General features: G+C 33.0%; 1 protein-coding gene across 1 annotated transcript; it reads left to right on the top strand.

The window, feature by feature from the left end:
- The first annotated feature begins 9,045 nt into the window (after nt 1-9,045).
- Nucleotides 9,046-18,408, top strand: LOC143048173 (uncharacterized). Its single transcript, XM_076221695.1, has 12 exons — nt 9,046-9,167; nt 9,895-10,041; nt 10,475-10,554; nt 11,250-11,321; nt 12,109-12,259; nt 12,721-12,855; nt 13,925-13,998; nt 14,606-14,677; nt 15,150-15,315; nt 16,157-16,260; nt 16,777-16,888; nt 17,603-18,408. The coding sequence occupies exons 1-12, from the start codon at nt 9,143-9,145 to the stop codon at nt 17,875-17,877; spliced, it is 1,413 nt and encodes a 470-aa protein (XP_076077810.1). The 5' UTR covers nt 9,046-9,142; the 3' UTR covers nt 17,878-18,408.
- Nucleotides 18,409-22,862: the final 4,454 nt, after the last annotated feature.

The following is a 22,862-nucleotide window of genomic DNA, read 5'->3' as shown; positions in this document are numbered from 1 at the left end:
GCCCACCGAAAGCTCTTACTTTGAGAGCCCAGGTGGTCGTGTGGTCTAGCGGGACGGCTGCAGTGCAGGCGATTTGGTGTCACGATATCACAGTAGCATGGGTTCGAATCCCGGCGAGGGAAGAACCAAACATTTGCGAAAGCAAATTTACAGATCTAACATTGTTGGGTTGATGTTTAGACGAGTTGTATATATATATATATATATATATATAAGTAAAGCAAATTTACAGATCTAACATTGTTGGGTTGATGTTTAGACGAGTTGTATATATATATATATATATGTAGGTAATGAGTTTTGGCATCACAGCCAATGAAACAAAAATACGTCAGAGTTAATGTTAATATAACCTTGTGTCTGTTAGAGTAAGCCCTCCGGTGGATCGCTATCCTTGCCGTGGTCGGAGGGCTTGCGTGTCTCAGTGACCCCAAGAGCTATGCCAGCTGGAGCTTCGTCTCCTGGTAGGGTTACCCATGCTGGACAGGTCGAAGGGTAGAGACCAGACTAAAGTGATCCGAACATCGTGAGATGCCCGATGTTTTAAATAAAATAGGCTCTCCAACCCGTTTGCCGTGGGTTGCTACCCGTGTCGGTGGTTGACGAGATCCTTGTGGATGAGGGCTATAGCCAGACTCCTTACGGTCAGAAATACCCGGACGGACGAGACTATAGTTCAATAAGCTGCTTTGGCTTCGAAATCATCTAAACGGGAGGTCGGATGGACCCGGTTCGATCAATCGGCTGGTCATGTCGAGCCCTTCAGTTAATCCTCAACAATAAGCTTTCTTGTAACAATTTCATAATATACACATGTATTTTAAATTAAGCTATTTATATTTTGGATAACTGAAGAAGGCGATGGCTCATGGGTCAATCAAGTGGTACGCTTTCTTTTTCGCTTGATGGATACGCTCTGCTTGAGTATAATATTCTTGGAACATCTGGTGCTTTCCGCAGTGGATCTTGGGTGCTGATTATGAGGACCAGCTACATTATATATGAAGCTCGTTTTCAGCATTAGCACTCGATCCCGGTTCGCCACGGAAACACAGCATCGCCCTTGTAGGCACTCCGAGGTGGGTGGATGGCAAGAATGGTGAATCTTTCTCCTTTCATATGGCACAACAAAACAAACCCTCGAAATCAGCTTTAATACATAAGAAAAGAAAATGTGATGATTCAGAGCCCTGTCGGGAAGATGACAGTTGGCCCAGATTTATTGTAATAAAAGGAACAGAAGAAAAACCAATTTCAAAAATATCGCCCTGTGTAATTCACAAACAAATTCAAAGCGTTGCTGGTACTGTTAAAAAAGTTTCAAAAATGAGATCTGGCAATTTGTTGGTTGAATGTTCCAACAAAAGTCAATCAACAAATTTACTTACAATGTCTACAATATCAAACTTTCCTGTTTCTGCCTCTCCTCATAACAGTTTGAACAGCTGTAAGGGGATCATTCGAGACAGAAGTCAATACCTTGGTGACCTTACCGTGGAAGAAATCGGTGAGGAACTTTCAAGCCAAGGTGTAACTAATGTTATTAGATTTCAAATTAAAAAGAATGGAAATATAATCAAATTAAATACTTATCTTTTGACCTTTAGAACTCCAACTCCTCCTCCATCTATTACTTTAGGTTGCTTCGGAATCAGAGTTGACATGTTTATCCCAAACCCAATTCGATGCTTTACTTGTCAAAAGTTTGGTCATGGAAGCAAACAATGTCGTGGTAAGCAGAGATGCTTCAAGTGTTCTGACGAAGGACACGAGGGAACAAACTGTCACTCTGAATCTTCTAAATGTGTAAACTGTGGTGAATCCCATTTTTCATCGTCTAGGGACTGCCCTGTTTACCTTAAAGAAAAAAATATTATTAAAATTAAAACAGAAAGAAACATTAGTTACCCAGAAGCTAAACAGATAGCTTCTGTTTCGAATGATCTCCTTGTTTCAAACAGACCATCGTACGCCAGCAAAGTTGTCCGCTCATTCAGTCACGAGAATACACAAACTCGCATGACTTGGCCAATTGATGCGGACAATTTTAAAATGCTGCCTGTTGAAACGGAACCTACCGATAGAATATTAATTCCAAGAAAACCAATATCTTCCAAAACCAGTACTCAGTCAACTCAATCTTCCCTACAGAGCTCACTATCATCACCAAAAAAAAATGAGAAAAAAAATCAAATAAAAAAGAAACAGTAGAAATACACAATTGGAGCGGTGAATCTGTCTGGGATCTTCCCAGTGATATAGATGATTCTTCCACCTCCAAAAGTCTTCCTTCATTTGCATCCAAGAAGGTATCTTCTTCGTCCAGTACACAGTCTACCAGAGCCCCATCTCCTCTTCGTTCTCAAGAAAAGAAGGATGTCCAAAAGAAGCCAGGAAATACATCCTCTCAGAAGTCTTCTGATTCGAGGTCGCGGGGTAGGGGTTGAGGCGGAGTAACACCAGCTGTGCGTAGTCCTGGAGATCGACGACTCTCCTCGAACAACAGATTTTCAACACTTATCATCGAAACTGAAATGGAAACCGAAAGTGTTCCGCCACCCGAAAGATCACGATCTCAGGGTGAGCGAAATAAGAATGCTGGCAAACTCGACAGCATTCGCCCTTCTTTTATTAAATAATGACAAATATAATCCAATGGAATTGCCGAGGTCTTAAAATAAATCTTCTCGAGTTAACACTTCTAGTTCAGTCTTTTTTACCTATTGCATTTGTCTTCAAGAAACTCATCTAAAAGAAAGTGACAACGTATCTTTAAAAGGATACAACATGTATAGCACATTTTCTAAGGTAGATGAACGTGCTGCAGGCGGATCATCCATTTTTGTGAAGGACAACGTCATTCATAGCACAGTCCAACTCACAACGGATCTGCAAGCAGTTGCAATTCGTTTATCATTAGACAAAACAATAACATTATGTTCGATATATATTTCACCTAATTCAATTATCGATAAAGCAAAACTCAAAAACCTCACTGATCAATTACCCTCACCATTTATACTTATGGGCGACTTCAATGCCCACAATCCATTATGGGGTAGCAAGACTCATAATGCCAAAGGTAAGATCATTGAGGACTTTGTCTCTCAAGAAGGATTATGCATTTTTAATGATGGATCTAATACGTATCTTCATCCTGGAAACGGGTCTTATTCTTCTATTGATATCACTATATGCGATCCCTCTCTGCTCCTGAATTATTCATGGCGTGTTCATGATGATCTATGTGGAAGTGATCACTTTCCAATAGTACTTGAACATTTTTTTAATTCTGGCCAACAGAGAGTACCACGTTGGAAACTTGACAAGGCGGACTGGTCCTTGTTTGAGAATCTCTGTCGAACGGAACTTCAGTCAAAGATGTTTGAGACTGTGCAAGATCCAATTTTAACTTTTAATACAGTTCTAACGTCAATTGCTGACAGAACTATTCCTAAGACCTCGGCAAATCCAAAACATCCCAGTAAACCATGGTTTGATGACGCATGTGATCAAGCCATAGGTGACCGTAAAAAATCTGAAAGACGGTTCAATCAACAACCAACGACGGAAAACTTGAGTAATTTCCGTATTTTTCGCGCTAAGGCACGGCGGACTTGTAGGCAAGCCCGACGAACATCCTGGAAAAAATTTGTCTCGGGGATTACATCTCGCACTCCGATGACAAAAGTTTGGAATATGGTAAATAAAATAAAAGGTAAAAATTCTAAAGCCACTGTAAAACATTTGAAAGACGGCAATAATTTATTAACATCTGAAAAGGATATTGCCAACAAACTTGGTGAAACTTCTTCTTCTTGTAACAACTACAGGGAAGACTTTAAAAAAGTTAAAAAACAAAAAGAAAAAATTAAATTAAACTTTAAATCAAAAAATGGTGAAAATTATAATAAACTATTTTCTCTTGAAGAACTTAAAACATCTCTGTCAAAAGCCCATGATACAGCTTGTGGGCCTGATAATATTCACTACCAACTCTTAAAACACTTGCCAGATTCCTCGCTAGAAGCTCTCTTGCAGCTCATGAATAACATCTGGGAATCTGGTGATTTACCATCAATCTGGAAGCTTGCAACCGTCGTGCCTATTCCAAAACTAAGTAAAGATCATACGGATCCTATTAATTATCGACCAATTGCTCTTACCAGTTGTGTCTGTAAAACACTCGAATGGATGGTCAATGATCGCCTTGTTTGGTTCCTGGAATCCAATGGGCTATTAGCCAATATCCAGTGTGGATTCCGACAGGGTCGCAGTACTCTTGATCATCTTGTTCGATTCGAATCATTTGTCCGTAATGGTTTTGCGAAAAATGAGCATGTGGTGTCGGTCTTTTTCGACCTTGAGAAGGCCTATGATACTGCATGGAAATATGGTATTTTAAAAGATCTATTTGATATGGGGTTGAAAGGCAATATGCCTAATTTTATTTCTAATTTTCTCTCTAACAGACAATTTAATGTTAGAGTTAATTCGACCATGTCTGATCTTTATGATCAAGAGATGGGTGTCCCTCAGGGCAGTATTTTATCTGTTACATTATTTAGTCTTAAAATCAACAGCCTTGTTGAAGTTTTAAAAAGTAATATTGAAGGTTCATTGTACGTTGATGATTTTTTAATATGTTACAGAGGCAAAAATATGAATAACATTGAAAGACAATTACAATTATGTCTTGGAAGAATTGAAAAATGGGCCTCGGAAAATGGTTTTAAATTTTCCACTTCAAAAACGGTCGGGATGCATTTTTGTAACAAAAGAAAATTGCATCTTGATCCAGAACTAACTTTGTACGGCAACCCAATTAAAATGGTTGATGAAACCAAATTTCTTGGTTTACTTTTCGATAAAAAGTTAACCTTTCTACCCCATATCAAAATGTTAAAAGCGAGATGTTTAAAAGCTTTAGATATATTAAAAGTTGTCGGCAGCACTGACTGGGGTGCTGATCGCAACATTTTACTCAATTTATATAGATCTCTTGTTAGATCTAAACTAGATTATGGCTCTATAGTGTATGGCTCTGCAAGGAAGTCCTACATACAGATTCTCGATGCTGTGCATCACCAAGGTTTGCGTCTCTGTCTTGGCGCATTTAAAACCTCACCAGTTGAGAGTTTGTATGTAGAGGCTGATGAGCACTCACTCACTGACAGACGTTTGAAGCTTGGACTTCAATATGCTGTCAAACTAAAAGCCCATTCAGATAATCCTGCCTACAGCTGTGTTTTTAATCCGATTTATGAAGATATTTTTGCAAAACATGAAAATAAAATTCCTCCGTTAGGTTTACGTTTAAAACCACATTTAGCTTCTTTTGATTTAAAATCTGTTGCTCAAGTTCAAACTTGCAAATGTCCTCCATGGGAACTTCCCAAACCAAAAATGATATTTGATCTCCGTGAACACAATAAAAATAAAACAAATCCTCTTTTAATTCAGCAACACTATGCTGAAATTAAAGCCGATTATCTCGATTTTTCAACTGTCTATACTGATGGATCAAAAGATGGTGATAGAGTTGCATCTGCTGCTGTCTTCAGGGACAGAGCTGCAACCCTCCGTTTGCCATCTGATGCATCCATCTTTACTGCTGAAGCAGAAGCAATAATTTTGGCTTTGAAATTTATTGCTTCTTCAGATAAATCCAAATTTATTATATGTTCGGATTCACTTTCATGCTTACAAGCTATACGAAATACTAAAATTAAAAACCCAACAATCCTAAAAATTTTATATGTAATGAGGAATTTAAAAATTCTTCTGAAAGAAATAATATTTCTATGGGTTCCGAGTCATGTTGGAATCCTTGGAAACACAGCTGTAGACCTTGAGGCAAAGAATGCCCTGGGTGACCCTCTATCTAACTGTGATATACCATATACTGATTTTAAATCTAATATTAGAGAATATGTTTTTAATATATTGAAATATAAATGGAGTAAAAAAGACGATAATAAATTGCATGAAATTAAACCTAATGTAGGCAAACCTTTTGATAATATTATGTGCAGAAAAGATCAGTGTGTTATTACTAGATGTCGTATTGGTCATACTAGAATAACACACGAGTATCTTTTAAAAAATGAAGATGAACCACAATGTGTTCCTTGCAACTGCAAGTATACTATTAAACATGTTTTAATTAATTGTATTGACTTTGCTGATATTCGTAAGAAGCATTTCAATGTCAATAATATGTATGATTTATTTAATAATGTTCCATTTACAAATATTGTTGCTTTTTTAAAAGAAATTGGAATTTATTATAAAATATAAAAATGTTATTATATTTAAATCGATTTTAATTTTTATCACGTTATTTTACTGTTGATTTTTATTTGTATATAATCAATTTGCTTTAGTCAAGAATTTTAGTGTATTTAAGGACCTTTTGTCTTATTTTAAAAATATGCTTTAAATTGTAAAAATATTCGAATTAGCTCTCGCCGCGATATAGCCTTTTTGTGCTAATGCGGCGTAAAGCAACCAACAATCAATCAATCAATCTGTTAGAGTAAGGATTCGGTTCCAGTACTTTAAATCTTTCAATCCTTTATTGGTGGATTTTTCATAGATAGATAAAATCGTATAATAAAAAAGTAATGAATGAAGTTGTTAAATTCTATGTTTACCTTTTTGTGCTTCTTTGCTACATTTGTTTGTTTTATAGTGATTAAGATTATAACACAATGTTGACTGCTGTTCCCCTAATTTGTTTACATTTTTATCTATTGTGTCTGTTTGTTTTGTTCACGCATCGGTGTCAATGTAATGGCATTAGATGCGACTGTCATACAAGTGAGAGTTTTAGCTAGCTATAAACCCAGGTTCAATCCACCATTTTCTATGCCTGAAAATGCCTGTACCAAGTCAGGAATACGACATTTGGTTATCCATTCGTTTGATGTGTTTGAGCTTATGATTTTGCCATTTGATTAGGGACTTTCAGTTATGAATTTTCCTCGGTGTTCAGTATTTTTTTTATTTTCCTTAAAACACCAAAGATCAAGGGATGAGGAAATGAAAATAGAATTAATCTGTAGGGCATTGTAGTGCACGGCATTCAATAATGACCAAAACCTACAACTTATCCCGATATTACAAACTATTAATAGATTCAAAACAGAAAAATCGACTGTCTGCGTTATGCTATTACAAACATGGCAAACAGTAACCAACGGTAACCCCTAAGTTATAGGATCATAACTAGGGATAGACACACAAAAAATGCAACAATATTAAAAATGTTTGTGAGCACTAGTACTGATATTCATATAACGTTTAAATGTTATCTTCCTGAAATGTGAGTATTTTTTGCAAATGTACGTTATACACGTTTCCATCATGATCAAACATCCCATTGATAGGAAGTAGTGTTGTCAAATCGTACACTTTTGCCTAACCGGTTACTCGTATAATCGTTCGACCGATAAACTGGTTAACCGGTACTTTAAGTTAATGTTTGAAGGCCTTATCAATAGTACCCTACACATCGATATAAGAAGATGTGGCATGAGTATCAATGTGACTACATTCCATCCAAGTCATAAATTTATGTTTTTTATAATACGATGAATTGTAGTTTGGCCTTTGGTTTTATAAGGCTTGTCTGTGAAGATTCCTGTCGAAGTTTGACTTTTAATAATCAAATACACGGTATCAACTATGGGAGGCTCACTATGGCGTTTGTACTAACTTCAAATTGAAAAATAAAAAAAAACGTCTTGATCTCGTAGAATTGAATATGTCTGAAACCGATGATTCTTCCATTTTGTCTTGTTGTCTCCGAAAATAATGTGAGGTGTTTCAATTAAAATTGATTAATCCTGACATTTGTATCATCAAGTATACATTCACGTTTGTTTGCTTTTTACAGTTTTTGAGTTTTTTATGGTAGAGGATGCTGTTCATTCATATTTTACAGAGGATTTATTGTGTGTTTTAATGTACATATACTGTTTATCGGTCATTTATCGGTCTCATCCGAGTGCTCCTAAACAGGAGGGAATTACGAAAGAAGAAGAAGTTAGCATTTAGTTTAAAGTATGACAAAGACTTGCACGACGGAGATTGCTCATTCAGATGTTGGTCTACACAATATAAGATCAAAAATGAAATAATGAAGTAAATAGTAAAATTTAATCGTATTACTGATTAAAAATGAATGTTAAAAAAACATGAAACTAATTATGTTTCCTTAAGATCTTGCCCCGAGCTGAGCTAATTAATTTTATATTTTTGGATTAACAATACCAATCAATATACAATTAATTTGTCAAATTAATTACCACGACGACAATTTTTAAAGAAAACACAACTATTTAATGATTTCAATACAAATCTATATCAAATCTATTAAAATTGAAAAAAAGTCCGGTTAACCGGTTAGCGGTTTTTGGTATTCGGTATTCGGTCGTTCGAACGGTTAACCGGTTAACCGTTGACAACACTAATAGGAAGTGATGATATCTAGAATACTAGGTTGAAAGTAGTAGGAAAATAAAGAAAGAGACCAATGTTGACTATTTGTAGACCAGTCTTTGTTCTTAACTTTAAATGCAACGTTGAAGCATGTATATCTTATTTTCAAGGCTTTGGTTTAATCTGACTGGGATCAAAATCCAACACCAGACTACCCAGGAGGTAACTTCGATGTAATTAAAATATGATTGAACCGCAGTCAATCAATTTGAAAGCTGACTTCGAAAATTAATGCTTATCTGTTTTAGGTTTATGTCTGTGTATTTACTACTAAAACCTTAGATCTGCACGAAAGTATATAATTTGTAAAGCTACTCCTTAGATGCAAAAAAAAATAGAAAATGAAATCAACTTTGGATTTATGACTTTTAAACAGCGTTATACTACTGTTGCTTTTACTTGACGGTATGAAAAATTTTCATTTTAGATAAATGATTTTAGAATACACATAATAAACCTAAGTCATGTATGTATGAATAAACAAAATCAATCCGTTATCATGGTTTACATATACATGTGCATATTTCTTCACATGAATAATTTGCCAAAATTTTACATGGAAACAATTCGTGCTTTTACTGACGTCTTGTATAAGTTATTGACCAAGATAAGACATTGAGATTAGGGTTATATCACAATGAAACTATTACACATCGTTATATGTAAGTAAATCAATATGTTATTACTTTTATAAAGTGTAAACGCAACTTTGAATAATTCAATTTTTTCGATGGAATCTAGCAAATCAGAATTGTGACCGTAGTGTTCCAGTTATTATGTTGATTGATATAAAGTCAACTGTTATGTAAAATATGATTATATCATTTGAAATATAACTATGACATGTGAAATAAGACTAAAATGTCATGTAAAATAATGCCTAAGTATTAAGAAATATGGATTTGTCATGTGCTATTGATTGATATTATAAGGCGTTTTGTTTTGTCAGCTTTTTATCTGGGACTAATACATACAGTGATATAAAACTTATCTTTTTATTTATTTATTTAAAAAAAAAAATATGTTTTGTTATTTTCCCCCGAGTTTATCATGCGTTTTCTATATTAAACTAACTATAAATTCTTTTTTTCAAATGATACAAAAAAGAGAATTAATGATTCTTCGCCTTGAATTATTTAGAATTTAAAATGAATAATTCTTTGTACTTTCTTAAATTTGTCAGATTCGATTAAAAGAATGTATCAACGATTTTTCTTGTCTTATTGGAAACAAAATTAAAGTAACTGTATGTAGTTGAATGACACACTTCTGTATATAAATAGTTTCTCTTCTTTTGTTTTACAACATACATGCACATATAGTAATAAGCATTTAATGTAGCCAATAAGGTACCTGATAACTCAAGTACTCTTTTATTTTTTTTAACAGGTCTCTGCTTTTGTTTCATTTGTATCTTTGGACAAAAATGTGGCGATCTCGATTCTGATGTATGTAAGCGGTTGCATGGCCAGAATCCGAGTCTGTGTGCAGATAGTTGTTTGTCCAGTATCTGCACTAGATTCTGTGGTCAATGTCGTAAGTTATTTAGGTTATCTTCGTGTTCCGCTAATATTACAGTTTTGCGTAAGATACATTGTATTTTGCCTTGTTATGAAAACAGTATTACTAACAATAACCTTGTTTCATCAAGCTACACATGCACAAATACAATAAGCCAAAAAAAATATTAAAACTTTGTTTGACATTTCATTTTTCTTCTGGTCTTCATGTGTTTTAAATATTTTTGTCAATTTAATAATAAAGGGATTTGGCAGTCATAATGAAAACAAACAATACATTGAAAGACGAAGTAAACAAATAAATAAACGACACAAAACTATTGTTGAAAAGCTCGCATAAATGTCAATTTTATATAATTATGAAATGCAATTTTCAACACAATATTGGCAATTGTATACATGACTTTGTGTATGCATTTAATTGTGCTAACTAACTATTATATTATCAGCTCTGACTTGTTATTCCTGTCATGAAGTAGACGATCCTTCTAATTGTACCACCACTGCAGTCTGTCCATCTAAAGATCATGTACGTACACAACTTTTATTTGAATAAGTAATTAGCCTATGCACGAGGGTTGATGCATCTTTCAGAACTATCTTTTTCGCCAAAAACAACCTACACGTTTTAAGTTATTAAATTAGCATTTAAATAGATTAATTTTCTGAAAAAAAGTCAAATAAGAGGAGTGGAGTATATATATAACGTTTACAAAACATCAGCTGAATAATAGCACGCAAGTTTACAGAACATTTAGCCGAAAACTTGTATAAGAATTATGTTACATGTGATACACGCTTTAAAGGATTTTGTGTATGTTTTTCCACAAAATAAAGATCCAAAAGCTAAAACAAATATCAAGCATGTTATCACCGCCATAAAACATGTTAATAAGCAAATTAAATGTATCATAGATTTCTACTATAATAATTTTCAGAAGGTTTGTGATATTATGTATGAATATGACACATTCAATTTTAAAATTGGTTGGGTAAAGCAAACACAGCCCTCATAACTCTTTTCATTTACTAACATATAAAATCGAAAAGATGAAAAATAATAATAAATATTCTCCAGGCCGTGTACAATGTGTGATGTTTTCAGTGTTTCACGTTAGTTACATTCGTGTTTTTTAAAACACGAAATTACTCCATTTATACAGAACATTGCAGATACGGTGGTAAAGTGATGTAAAAAAACATAATTCAATTCAAATATTTTAGTATTGCTTCACAACTCAAACCTATACAGATGACTTCCAAGAGGTTTACAAGTTAGGATGTGCAAAGAAATCAGTAAGTAGTGATGTTTATTTATTTACTAGATTTAGAAAAATACACAGGGGTAACAAAAGAGACTTATGTATCTTCATTATCGGTTGAAAACTCGCCAAAAAGGAACATGTTTAATTGTTAAAACCATATTTTAGATCCAAACATTTCAACAGCAGGTTGTTTAAAAAAAAGTATGAACACTTATACCAATCTGATTCGTTTAATTTTGGACATAGCATTTTGTTTTATTATCTTAATGACGATGCATTTAAATGTTACCTGTCTGGTCATTCCTGCGTAGTTACTTAGTACACTGAAAAGTGTACTATGAAAAAAAAGAAGGCAAATTGAAGCAATTTGATTGGACGAGAAATTGTAAGTATGTGTTAATGTCATTTAAATTATGGTTGCCTTTCAAAATGTTCATTGGTAACTGTTTGGTTAACCCTGTGTATTCTATACTTGATTGTTTAAATAATATCTAAATCAGCTGAATTGATCTTTATAAATGCTCTGTATTGATAATTAAAAAACGAAAAATCATAGGTCAGTTAATTTCTAGGATGCTTTTAAAATGAAAACTATTCAGGTTCGGGAATCAATTTTACATTAATATCTACAAAAGTTTGAATAGCTCTAGAAAAAATCAAACTCAGAAGTCGAACAAACCTTGTAACACCTGCATGATTTAGGGCAAAAGGTTATACTATAAAGTAGTGACTATCTATAAGTGTATATACGCATATGTTTATTATTTTTGGATGCTATGATATCAGACTGGGTTATCTCTATCTTGTTTATAATACAGCTATGTGAACAGAATATCAACTCTGGGAAGAGGTCCCACCTCGATGTAAATGGAGGCTGTTGTAGTTTTGATAAATGTAATAACAAACTTCCAGCATTAATTGATGAGCTAACAGTAACTAGTACTACAGAAATGGTCCAGAATACAACAGGTAGGGGATTCAATTTGATAAAAGAAGTGACTCTATATGTTTCAAAAGAGATACAACGTAAATGATAATATGAGATTAAAACAAATAATTTACTGTTACATTTCTTAAAGTCTTCAATGGTTTTACACTTGTCATTTTGGGGGCTCTTTATAACTTGCTGTTCGGTGTTGGCCAAGGTTCCGTGTTGAAGACCGTACTTATATCTATAATGGTTTACTTTTATGAATTGTGACTTGGATTGAGAGTTGTCTTCTTATACTACTAAAATAAACTATAACAAAAATATCATACGTATAACAAATCTTACACCGAATGCACTTTTACAAATTGCGCCTGGTATCTTCTTTATAAAATAAGAGGGTATGGTATGATTTAAAAATAAAGTCTGACTACATGTGTGTATATCAAATTTAAAAGATAATAATATTTTGATTTCAATGACAGATATTTATATTTTTCAGCGTCACCGCCTATACTTAAAGAATGTAAGAATTTTGATGACGACAGTTGTCTTAGAATATCAATGATTGACCCTTCCTTTTGTACTAATGACTGTATATCATCACAAATATGTCCACGCACATGTAGAAAATGCTGTAAGTTATTGCTAAATATTTAATTACAACATTTTAACTACTTTTTAGAACTTGGTCAACCGATATGTATAAATTCTTAATTTGCTGTTGGACATAATATTGTGTATATAAAAAGGAGTATATTTGTTAAGTGTGCATAACGAGTGTTTTTGAAATAAATATCATTGAGTACGCACGATATCATAGGTTTAGAAGCTACAGAGATAAAAAAAAAAAAATAAATAAATAAATAAAAAAAGCTTTTCAGGGTTAACATGAAATGAATCCCTATCCGTTTGAGAAAATTTTTTTGTTGTGCATTTTGCGACATCCGCTTCGTTACCAGTCCTATGGTATACGAACTGGTTACAATTAAATGAATTATCATATTATATAATCGTGTTTAAGTTAACGTTATGGATTGTATAGTTCATGTCAATTTTATTTTACTTTTCAACATAGATAGTTAAATAACAAGTAAAATGTATTAAAAGTAAATGTATGAAAAGGGGACAAGATGCCATTTTAATCATCGTTTTGTGTTTGCACAGTATTTATTCTCACCCTTTAAACCAACATTTTGATGTAGAGTATTTTAAAGGGTTAAGTAAATTTTCCTGATTTTTTCCAAAATAAGGTTATTCTCTTAGCTGCATGTACTAATAACTTTATTTGTGGTTATTTAGACATATAAGTAATTTATATTTTTATTACAGAAAATTCAAAACTGCTATTTTGATAGATTAAGGCAATTGTTTTAAATTATTAAACAAGATAATTAGTGATATAAACCACAACACCAATTATATTGGCCCCGATATAAAACAACTTTTTTTGATACGTTGTAATTCATCTTGGTTCTAAATGTACACACTCTCCGAGAAAAAAATCATAACAGAAGGGGAACATATAGAATTTGCAGTAATACATGATAACGCAAGTATACAAGTATACAAGTATAAATCGATTATTTGACATTTTGATCTAATGGAAATGTGTGAAATTGTTGTTGAAAGGATAAGTCTAATCAGCAAAACAAGCCTGCGATATGGTTACATGTATCTGTGATTTTTCGTTTTTATAATTTTAGTTCAATGTTATCAATGTAATGATATCAATAGTCCTGGTGATTGCAACACTACCACAACGTGTGAGTCAGGAAAGGTATATAATATTGTTAAATTCAAGTTACGTAACAAACTATAATTGTATTAACTTTTGCAGGACAGTTACGGTAAAAATATGGAAAGAAATTATAAAAATGATTTTTCGTAAATCAAAATGTCAGCATTCTTTATTTTATCACCTTCCATTTTCACGACTTGATTGTGTTTTTTACAGCAAATTGCTGACATTTCTAACCAGTTTAACAATTTGGTTTTATGAAACCTTTTGCAATTTGATCAGGATTTTCTGCAAAAGGTGGTGCGCAACACTTACATTCAAGTTATAGTAATAATTCTACGTAGAGACCACTGCAATCACGCATCAAAACAAATGTGCATGCGCGTTTTTTTCCCCACATTAAGCTCACCAGTGACGCTGTGTAATATTAATAAGGCTTTATCAAGTAGGAAGTTGAAATCTATAAATTCCGAAAATATGTTCCACATACGGCTAAGGTAAACCCAGGGATAGTATAGCTTCAGTGCCTCGAATAATACAACATTAACGAATCAACACATATACAATATATACCGGTAAATTATATGTTAAAAAAGTGTTTAAGCGCAACAACTCGAATAAACTGTATACAATTGCTTTCTTTCAGGAATGTTTTCGCCTTCAAACCTTGAGCTTTGATTTAAGACCTGTTTTCAGACTCGGATGTCTTGAAGAAAATGTACGGAAATAATATTGCTATTCAATCAATAGCACAGATATATTTGTTCCATACATGCTCCGCAATACTATTGGTTTGTTTCTCAAATTCAATTCTAAATATGAAAATGTACAATTTGTCAAATTACAGTTTTTATGAATATGGTGAGTGAGACGCATGTTTTAGTTACATTTTCACGATGTGCAGTTTTTATGAAGAATATAGTGCTGTAAATTAAAATCACGAAAACTAGAAACATAGTTTTCCTATATTGAACTGATCAAAGTAAGATATATAGTAGGTGCTTACAGTAGTGTTTAGATATTATAGAAAAGAACACAAATACTGTTTAAATTGTGTAAAGAACAGAGCTACAATTTTCAAATACACATAGAAAACAATGAAATGATTCTTTCACCATCATAAAGGTCAAAAGTAATTAACAATAGCGTATCATGACTTTATCATCTATTAAATTCTTTAATTCTTATAGTTATGTAGCAGATTCAACATGGATCCACTACAATCTGCTTTTGGTCGTAGAGATGTCTCTCTAATAGGTGGATGTTGTAAAACTGATCTCTGTAATATACAGCGTACTCTACCAACCACTCAAACAACTACACAGAGAGCTTCTCCGGTAACCACAGGCACACCTAGTAGGTGTACTAATAATCATAAGTTTTAATTTGGGACCAAGTGTAACAGTACTGGAATATATATAGAAATATAGTCATTTTTGTCTGCATGTACTAAAAATTTGAGGGGTCCATATCTGACTAAATTCAGGCCAAATCCAATACACTTACCATTATTTTCGTGTGGCATTCAAAATTCCCTATTATACCGTTCTTGTCCCGTTTCCGGACTTACCTATATAAAATTCTAACTGGAAAGTTCCTTTATACAATGGAATATAGCTCAACCACACGGAAAACAACTGTCGTTTTTCTGCCTTGGTACAGGCACATTCCCTTTTGTGAAATTCATTGCTTATGTGCTCTATTCATGAATATAAATATAATATCTGCCACTGGACTAATCTTTTTTTTTCAAGTTCTTGATTTTTATCTGCCCATAACATTATATTAAAATTTAATACTACTTTAAATACGTTATGCATTAATAGGCTCATCATCTTTACCACTATAAAAACAATAACGCCGAATGTGCGTTTACTCTACAAAAAATTCATCAGTGACGCTTAAAATCCAAAGTTTAAAAAAATAAAGTAATAGCTTTAAGAATAAAAAGACCTGATATTCAAAAGGTTTTGTCAATCACAGCTAACATTAGTATTCTTGGGTAAAACAATGCTTGGTATATTTTGAAAAATTTAAGTTTTGTAAACAATTATTATATAATTATGACCATGTAAATAATAATTCATGTCAACACAGAAGTGTTGAATACTGAACTATCAGATACATTATTTATAAAAATAACGAGCAGAATGATCATCAAACATGATTTAAGAATATTTTTTTCTTTCAATTGTAGCCTGTAGGCCTATGTTGATAGGAGATTGTCCGATTGGATTTGTTAGAAGAGCTGATAGTTGCTACTACATCAGTCGAAGCCATAGAATACAATCAGCGGCACATGTAAGTTTTGGCATAAACACAACAAACGGTGAGATGTTTCTTAAAGAAAAACATGGAACAATATACATTAAATGTAATGTAACAATTGTTCTCAAAGTATACATTGACGTCTTTAACATTCATTTATCTAAACATGGTATTAGAATGTCTATCTAGTACAGGAAACTGTGATTTCTGTTTTTAAAGCATTTAAATTTAAAATAAGGACCTTAATCAATGACTTGTTAGATTACGATGATCTGATTTAACAACCGTAGAAATTTTCAGATTTTTATACAATTTTTTTGGTACACATAGAAATCTGTATATAAGAAAACAGGGGTCAACGCACGGTAAACTGATAGCCTTGTTCAAAAAATCTTTTGATCTATTAAAATAAACACTTAAGGAAGGGAATATAACTGTCAAGGAACTGATCAAAACACTGTCTGAAACAGTGTGAACATAACTCTGTGCGTTTACATTTACTTTGCTAACAGAAAAACTCTATTACTTTTACGAAGTTTTTTTTTGCAGGAAGAATGTGCTTCTTATTGTACTCGACTGGTGATTATAAGTAGTGAAGTAGAAAATAAGGAAATTACTGACTTCTTACACCAAAGTAAACAGATAGTTGGAATAAATGAAGGTAAATAACACGATGTCCCTTATCAAACATTTACAATTTTTAAGATTTTTTAATTAATCTTTATATAATGTATTTGTATGGAACGATCGCGTATAGAGCGTATACAAAAACATCTGTTTTGTTAAGAAGAAGAGGACTACAAATGAATCAACCATTGTAGGATCTTCTCCTGATCATTTATTTTTAAATTGTTAAATGAAATTGAACTATACGTATTAGTTTCTCTAATTGGTATGCATAACTGTTTAAGAATTATACTATGATTTAAGTTTTCCAAATACCATTTTAATAATAATATCAATCCCCTTTGATAGCTAAATGTGAAATTTTATAATGCTCGACAAGCTTATTTTGAACTATAATAATTTGCTATCTATTGATAAATCTCGTAGTCAAGAGGAAATATAAGTACATACTAACTGATAAGAAATAAGGTAAAATAAAGTACAAAGTTTCCCTATGGACAATAAAAAAACAAGAACAGACACCCTCATATTTAAGAAGTAATTATTACTGTGGTGTTTTACACAGCAAACGAAATTGAACCAATACGTACTTAATCTTATAAAAGATTCTAAAATAATGCTTAGATAACAAACAAACTAACAAAGCAAGTTGTTCTCTACAGATGATTGGCGAATACATTATAATATGTTTAAACATTTATCAAAGTCTGGAAATAAAATGCATCAAATACCTGATCAATTATTGCAGAGTCTAGTTACTGGATCGATGCTTACAGAAGCGATTCAAACTTTGATGGTACTTGGGTATGGAATAGCACAGGCACCGTAATAAATGACCAGACTTATTCTCATTGGAGACCTGGATCTCACGTTAGTCATAATGCTGACGGAGAACATTGTGCCGATATAGGGAGAGGAGAGTCTTCTAATATTGAGACTACCAATGGATATTTTTGGGACCATGGGAGTTGTCTACATAGACTTTTGCCATTATGTGAATACCCTTTAGGAAAAAGTCCGTAAAAACTTAACATGTACGATAAACACTATTTAGACTTGTTATATATAAAATGATATTATATCGTTGGAGTGCTTCATTCAGATTTTTCTCTTGCTCTGATCAACATCTTCAGAACATTGAAAAGGCATGGATTATAATGTTGTTACAAAAAAGCTGCCGATTATCAATTAAGAATTATAAAAATACTGTTCGATTATTGAATTTTTTTCTGATTGTGAATATTACTTTCAATGCCAGTACAGCACTAGATCACTGCAGAATTTAAAAAAATTGCTAGATATAAGAATAGGGTGCATGCTTTCTATTCTTTCTTTATCCAACCCAAAAACTTTTATTCAATTTTCAGTTTTGTGATTGTGAGATTTACAAATAAGACCTTATCAAAATATTTATATTTGTAAAAGTAAACTACTTGACGAGTCATGTTTTTAGATAATTGATATTGTTCGAAAATGAACAATAATATTGCAAATATTTTAAATGTGTACATCCTTTTTTCAGATTAAAATGATAATAAAAGATGGTTACAATGATGAATCAGATGTGGATACTTAAAAATTCCAAAGATCTTTTAGAGTACATACAATCTAACTCTCTTTCATCTTGTAACAGTATTAAAACATTTGACTTTTCTACTCTTTACACAAGTATTCCACATTCCAAACTAAAAGACAAATTGAAAGAGTTGGTATTACTTTGCTTCATAAAAAAGAATGACCAACGTAGATACAAGTATCTTGTCTTAGGGAGGGATAAATCATACTTTGTAAAGAATCACTCTGATTCAAACAAAAAATTCTCTGAAACCGATATTATCAAGATGCTTGATTTCTTGATTGACAACATATTTGTAACGTTCGGAGGACGTGTTTTTCAACAGACTGTCGGCATCCTAATGGGAACAAACTGTGCCCCTCTACTTGCCGACTTGTTTCTTTATCATTATGAGGCTGACTTCATGCAGGAACTTCTTAGGAAGAAAGATAAGAAGTTAGCAATATCCTTTAACTCTACTTTCCGCTATATAGATGACGTTCTTTCACTAAACAATCCAAAATTTGGTGACTATATGGAACGCATCTATCCCATCGAATTGGAGATAAAGGATACTACAGATACAGTTAAGTCGGCTTCATATCTTGTCTTACATCTAGAAATTGACAATGAGGGTCGGTTGAAAACAAAACTTTTCGACAAAAGAGATGATTTCAGCTTTCCAATTGTGAACTTTCCATTTCTAAGTAGCAACATTCCAGCGGCACCTGCATACGGGGTATATATCTCCCAATTGATACGATATTCCCGTGCTTGCATTTCCTATCATGATTTTCTTGATAGAGGGTTACTGCTCACAAGAAAGCTATTAAACCAAGAGTTCCAAATGGTGAAGTTGAAATCATCCCTTCGTAAATTTTACGGACGCCATCACGAGTTGGTTGACCGTTATGGAATAACCGTTTCACAAATGATATCGGATACGTTCCTTACGTCGTAACTACAATCCCCTTCCCTTTCATGAATGTGACCTACCGAATTAGACTATTTACCGGATTTGTAATCACATAAGCAACACGACGGGTGCCACATGTGGAGCAGGATCTGCTTACCCTTCCAGAGCACCTGAGATCACCCCTAGTTTTTGGTGGGGTTCGTGTTGTTTATTCTTTAGTTTTCTATTTTGTGTCATGTGTACTATTGTTTTTCTGTTCGTCTTTTTCATTTTTAGCAATGGCGTTGTCAGTTTGTTTTAGATTTATGAGTTTGACTGTCCCTTTGGTATCTTTCGTCCCTCTTTTACAACAAATTAACATAATTGTTTTAAATCCACATCTGATTGACATCGCTGGTTACAAATATCTTCTACTGCAGAAAAAAATGGTAGTCTACGAACTTTCCATTTCTAAGTAGCAACATTCCAGCGGCACCTGCATACGGGGTATATATCTCCCAATTGATACGATATTCCCGTGCTTGCATTTCCTATCATGATTTTCTTGATAGAGGGTTACTGCTCACAAGAAAGCTATTAAACCAAGAGTTCCAAATGGTGAAGTTGAAATCATCCCTTCGTAAATTTTACGGACGCCATCACGAGTTGGTTGACCGTTATGGAATAACCGTTTCACAAATGATATCGGATACGTTCCTTACGTCGTAACTACAATCCCCTTCCCTTTCATGAATGTGACCTACCGAATTAGACTATTTACCGGATTTGTAATCACATAAGCAACACGACGGGTGCCACATGTGGAGCAGGATCTGCTTACCCTTCCGGAGCACCTGAGATCACCCCTAGTTTTTGGTGGGGTTCGTGATGTTTATTCTTTAGTTTTCTATGTTGTGTCATGTGTACTATTGTTTTTCTGTTCGTCTTTTTCATTTTTAGCAATGGCGTTGTCAGTTTGTTTTAGATTTATGAGTTTGACTGTCCCTTTGGTATCTTTCGTCCCTCTTTTACAACAAATTAACATAATTGTTTTAAATCCACATCTGATTGACATCGCTGGTTACAAATATCTTCTACTGCAGAAAAAAATGGTAGTCTACGATCTTGAAACCAGACAATATAGCGTTCTGTACTTGCAGTTTTATTTTCTTAAAAGTGTAGGTATACAGTATAAAAAATAGTTTTCGTCGTCATTATTTATGATGAAATAAAGGAAAGAAGGATGGATTTGTTCTATGTTTTGTTTTAAAATCTTACTGTTAATGAGGTAAATGCAGGATTCCAGATTTTGCTTTGGATTCCAGCTTCGTTACTGTGATTTCCCCCCAAAAAGTTGTGTTGTATATAAGCAAAATATTTTTAGACATTATGTAGAAAAACATTATATTTGTCGCGAAGAGAGGATAAAACATACACAACTTCGGGCATATATGAACCATAAACCCAGTTTCAACAAATTTCTATGTATATTGGCGATTCCTTTTGTTTTAGTTCAGTGTTTCCGTTGTTCGTTGGTTTTCTCATATAGTTTATGTGTTTACTTTGGTTTTTTTTACCCGGAATTGTTTTTGAGTATTCAAATTATTGCTATCAAAAAGCGGTATACTACTGTTGCATTTATAAAGGAAGAGTCAGAAAGTGGTGTGGACATGATATGTCGCAGATTTTCACTACATGGTTGAACATCTGTGATTTCATCAGAAAAAGGGTACAGGTTTAGTTCCTCCGGATTTAGCTGTTACCTATTTTGTTAAAGTCCAAGAAATCTTCCATTAGTAACCTGAGATTCTATAACAGTTGATAATAATTTCCAATAAGTCTGTAATGAATGTATTCATTTACCTGCATTTAATGTTAATTACAACTCTATAATACAGAAAATATCTACAAATTACCTAACGTTGCAACAATTGTCTTACAACCTCAGTTGAATGATCACAAGCCCAGTAGTCAGCACTTTTTATTTTGGATTCGAGCGTCACTGATGAGTCTTTTGTAGACGAAACGCGCGTATGGCGGATATACGTAATTTAGTCCTGGTATCTATGATGAGGGTATTAATGATTACATTTTGTACGCTTACCGATTTTTTGGCGTATTTTGTGTATATCTGAAAAACTATGATATAACGATAGAAAATGAAGAAAGCAAATATTATCAGCCTGCCAAAATCTACGAATAAATTAACACAGTTGAAATCATCTAACCCTTTACTGATATAACTTTTAATAACAAATTGTTTTGCTTTTTTGTCTTATATTTGAAAGCTAGAATAGATATATAGAAACTTAATTAAGCCAGAATGTTTAAATAGACAATATCTACAAATATGTCTATTTGCTAACATCTTTGATCATTTAAAATCTGATTGGAGTTATTTCTCTTAAATGACGATTTTTATCCAATTAAGTGTTCTGCCTCTTTTAAAAAAAAAGTAAAATCACAAAAATACTGAACTCCGAGGAACATTCAAAAAGGAAAGTCCCCAATCAAAAGTTCAAACACATCAAACGAATAGATAACAACTGTTTTCCTGACTTGGTACAGGCATTTTTTTAAAACTATTATAAACAGATAGTCAATTTAAATAGCAAAAATAAACAAAAAGACCACATCTGAACATAAGTAAGCGTAGCCGAAACCGTTAGTAGACTACTGAATTGAGTTCTATCTTTTAATAAAAAAATGTACCAATATTTTATGGTTTTGTCTTTTATAATGATAAGTAGAAAAGTAAGATAGACATTTGAAACTGTCTATAATGATCAGCAATTGCTAAATCTACAAATAAATGAAATTTTGCCGAAATCTTTTAACATAACATAGATTGTACTTAAAAGTAGATTATTATTTAGGAATAATAGCCCTTAAATGATATTTTTTTTAATTGCTTGGAATAGACACAACAGAACACAAAAGATCAGCAATATGACTAAAAAAAAAAGATCGTCGTCATGAATTCTATTCTAGTCCACATTGTTGAAGATGCACCTTTATCATAGTGACAAAAATAGGCTCTTAAGAGCCTCTACTTGGTATTTGTTGTCCAAATGATGAGCCAATTGATGAGTCTTACAGAATTGTAAGGTGGTTTCAGTATACTAACAATTTTTTGTGTGAGGATCTGATGACTTAATTTAACCGATAACTAACCTTCTAAAAAGTAAAATCACAAAAATACTGATCTCAGAGGAAAAACAATTTCGTTTTCCAAGTTTAAAATCTTATAGTAAGTAAGTAAATTTTATTAAGAGTCGGGCATGATATGTACAATTCAACAAGATAAACATGAGCGCAGTAGAGCTCCGAACCGACGAAGATCAACATACAACGGACATTCAGTCAATACATGCTCCTCTGTTTCCATTTTATCGTCACAAACAAATAAAGGCAACAGTAGTATACCGCTGTTCGAAACTCATAAATCGATAGAGAAAAAACAAATCCGGGTTACAAACTAAAACTGAGGGAAACGCATAAAAGAGGAGAACAACGACACAACAAACACACACAGAAACGGAACTAAACAGTAGACAA

The sequence above is a fragment of the Mytilus galloprovincialis genome, chromosome 10, assembly GCF_965363235.1.
Source record: "Mytilus galloprovincialis chromosome 10, xbMytGall1.hap1.1, whole genome shotgun sequence".
Lineage (NCBI taxonomy): Eukaryota > Metazoa > Mollusca > Bivalvia > Mytilida > Mytilidae > Mytilus > Mytilus galloprovincialis.
This window is presented reverse-complemented; position numbering and strand designations above follow the sequence as displayed.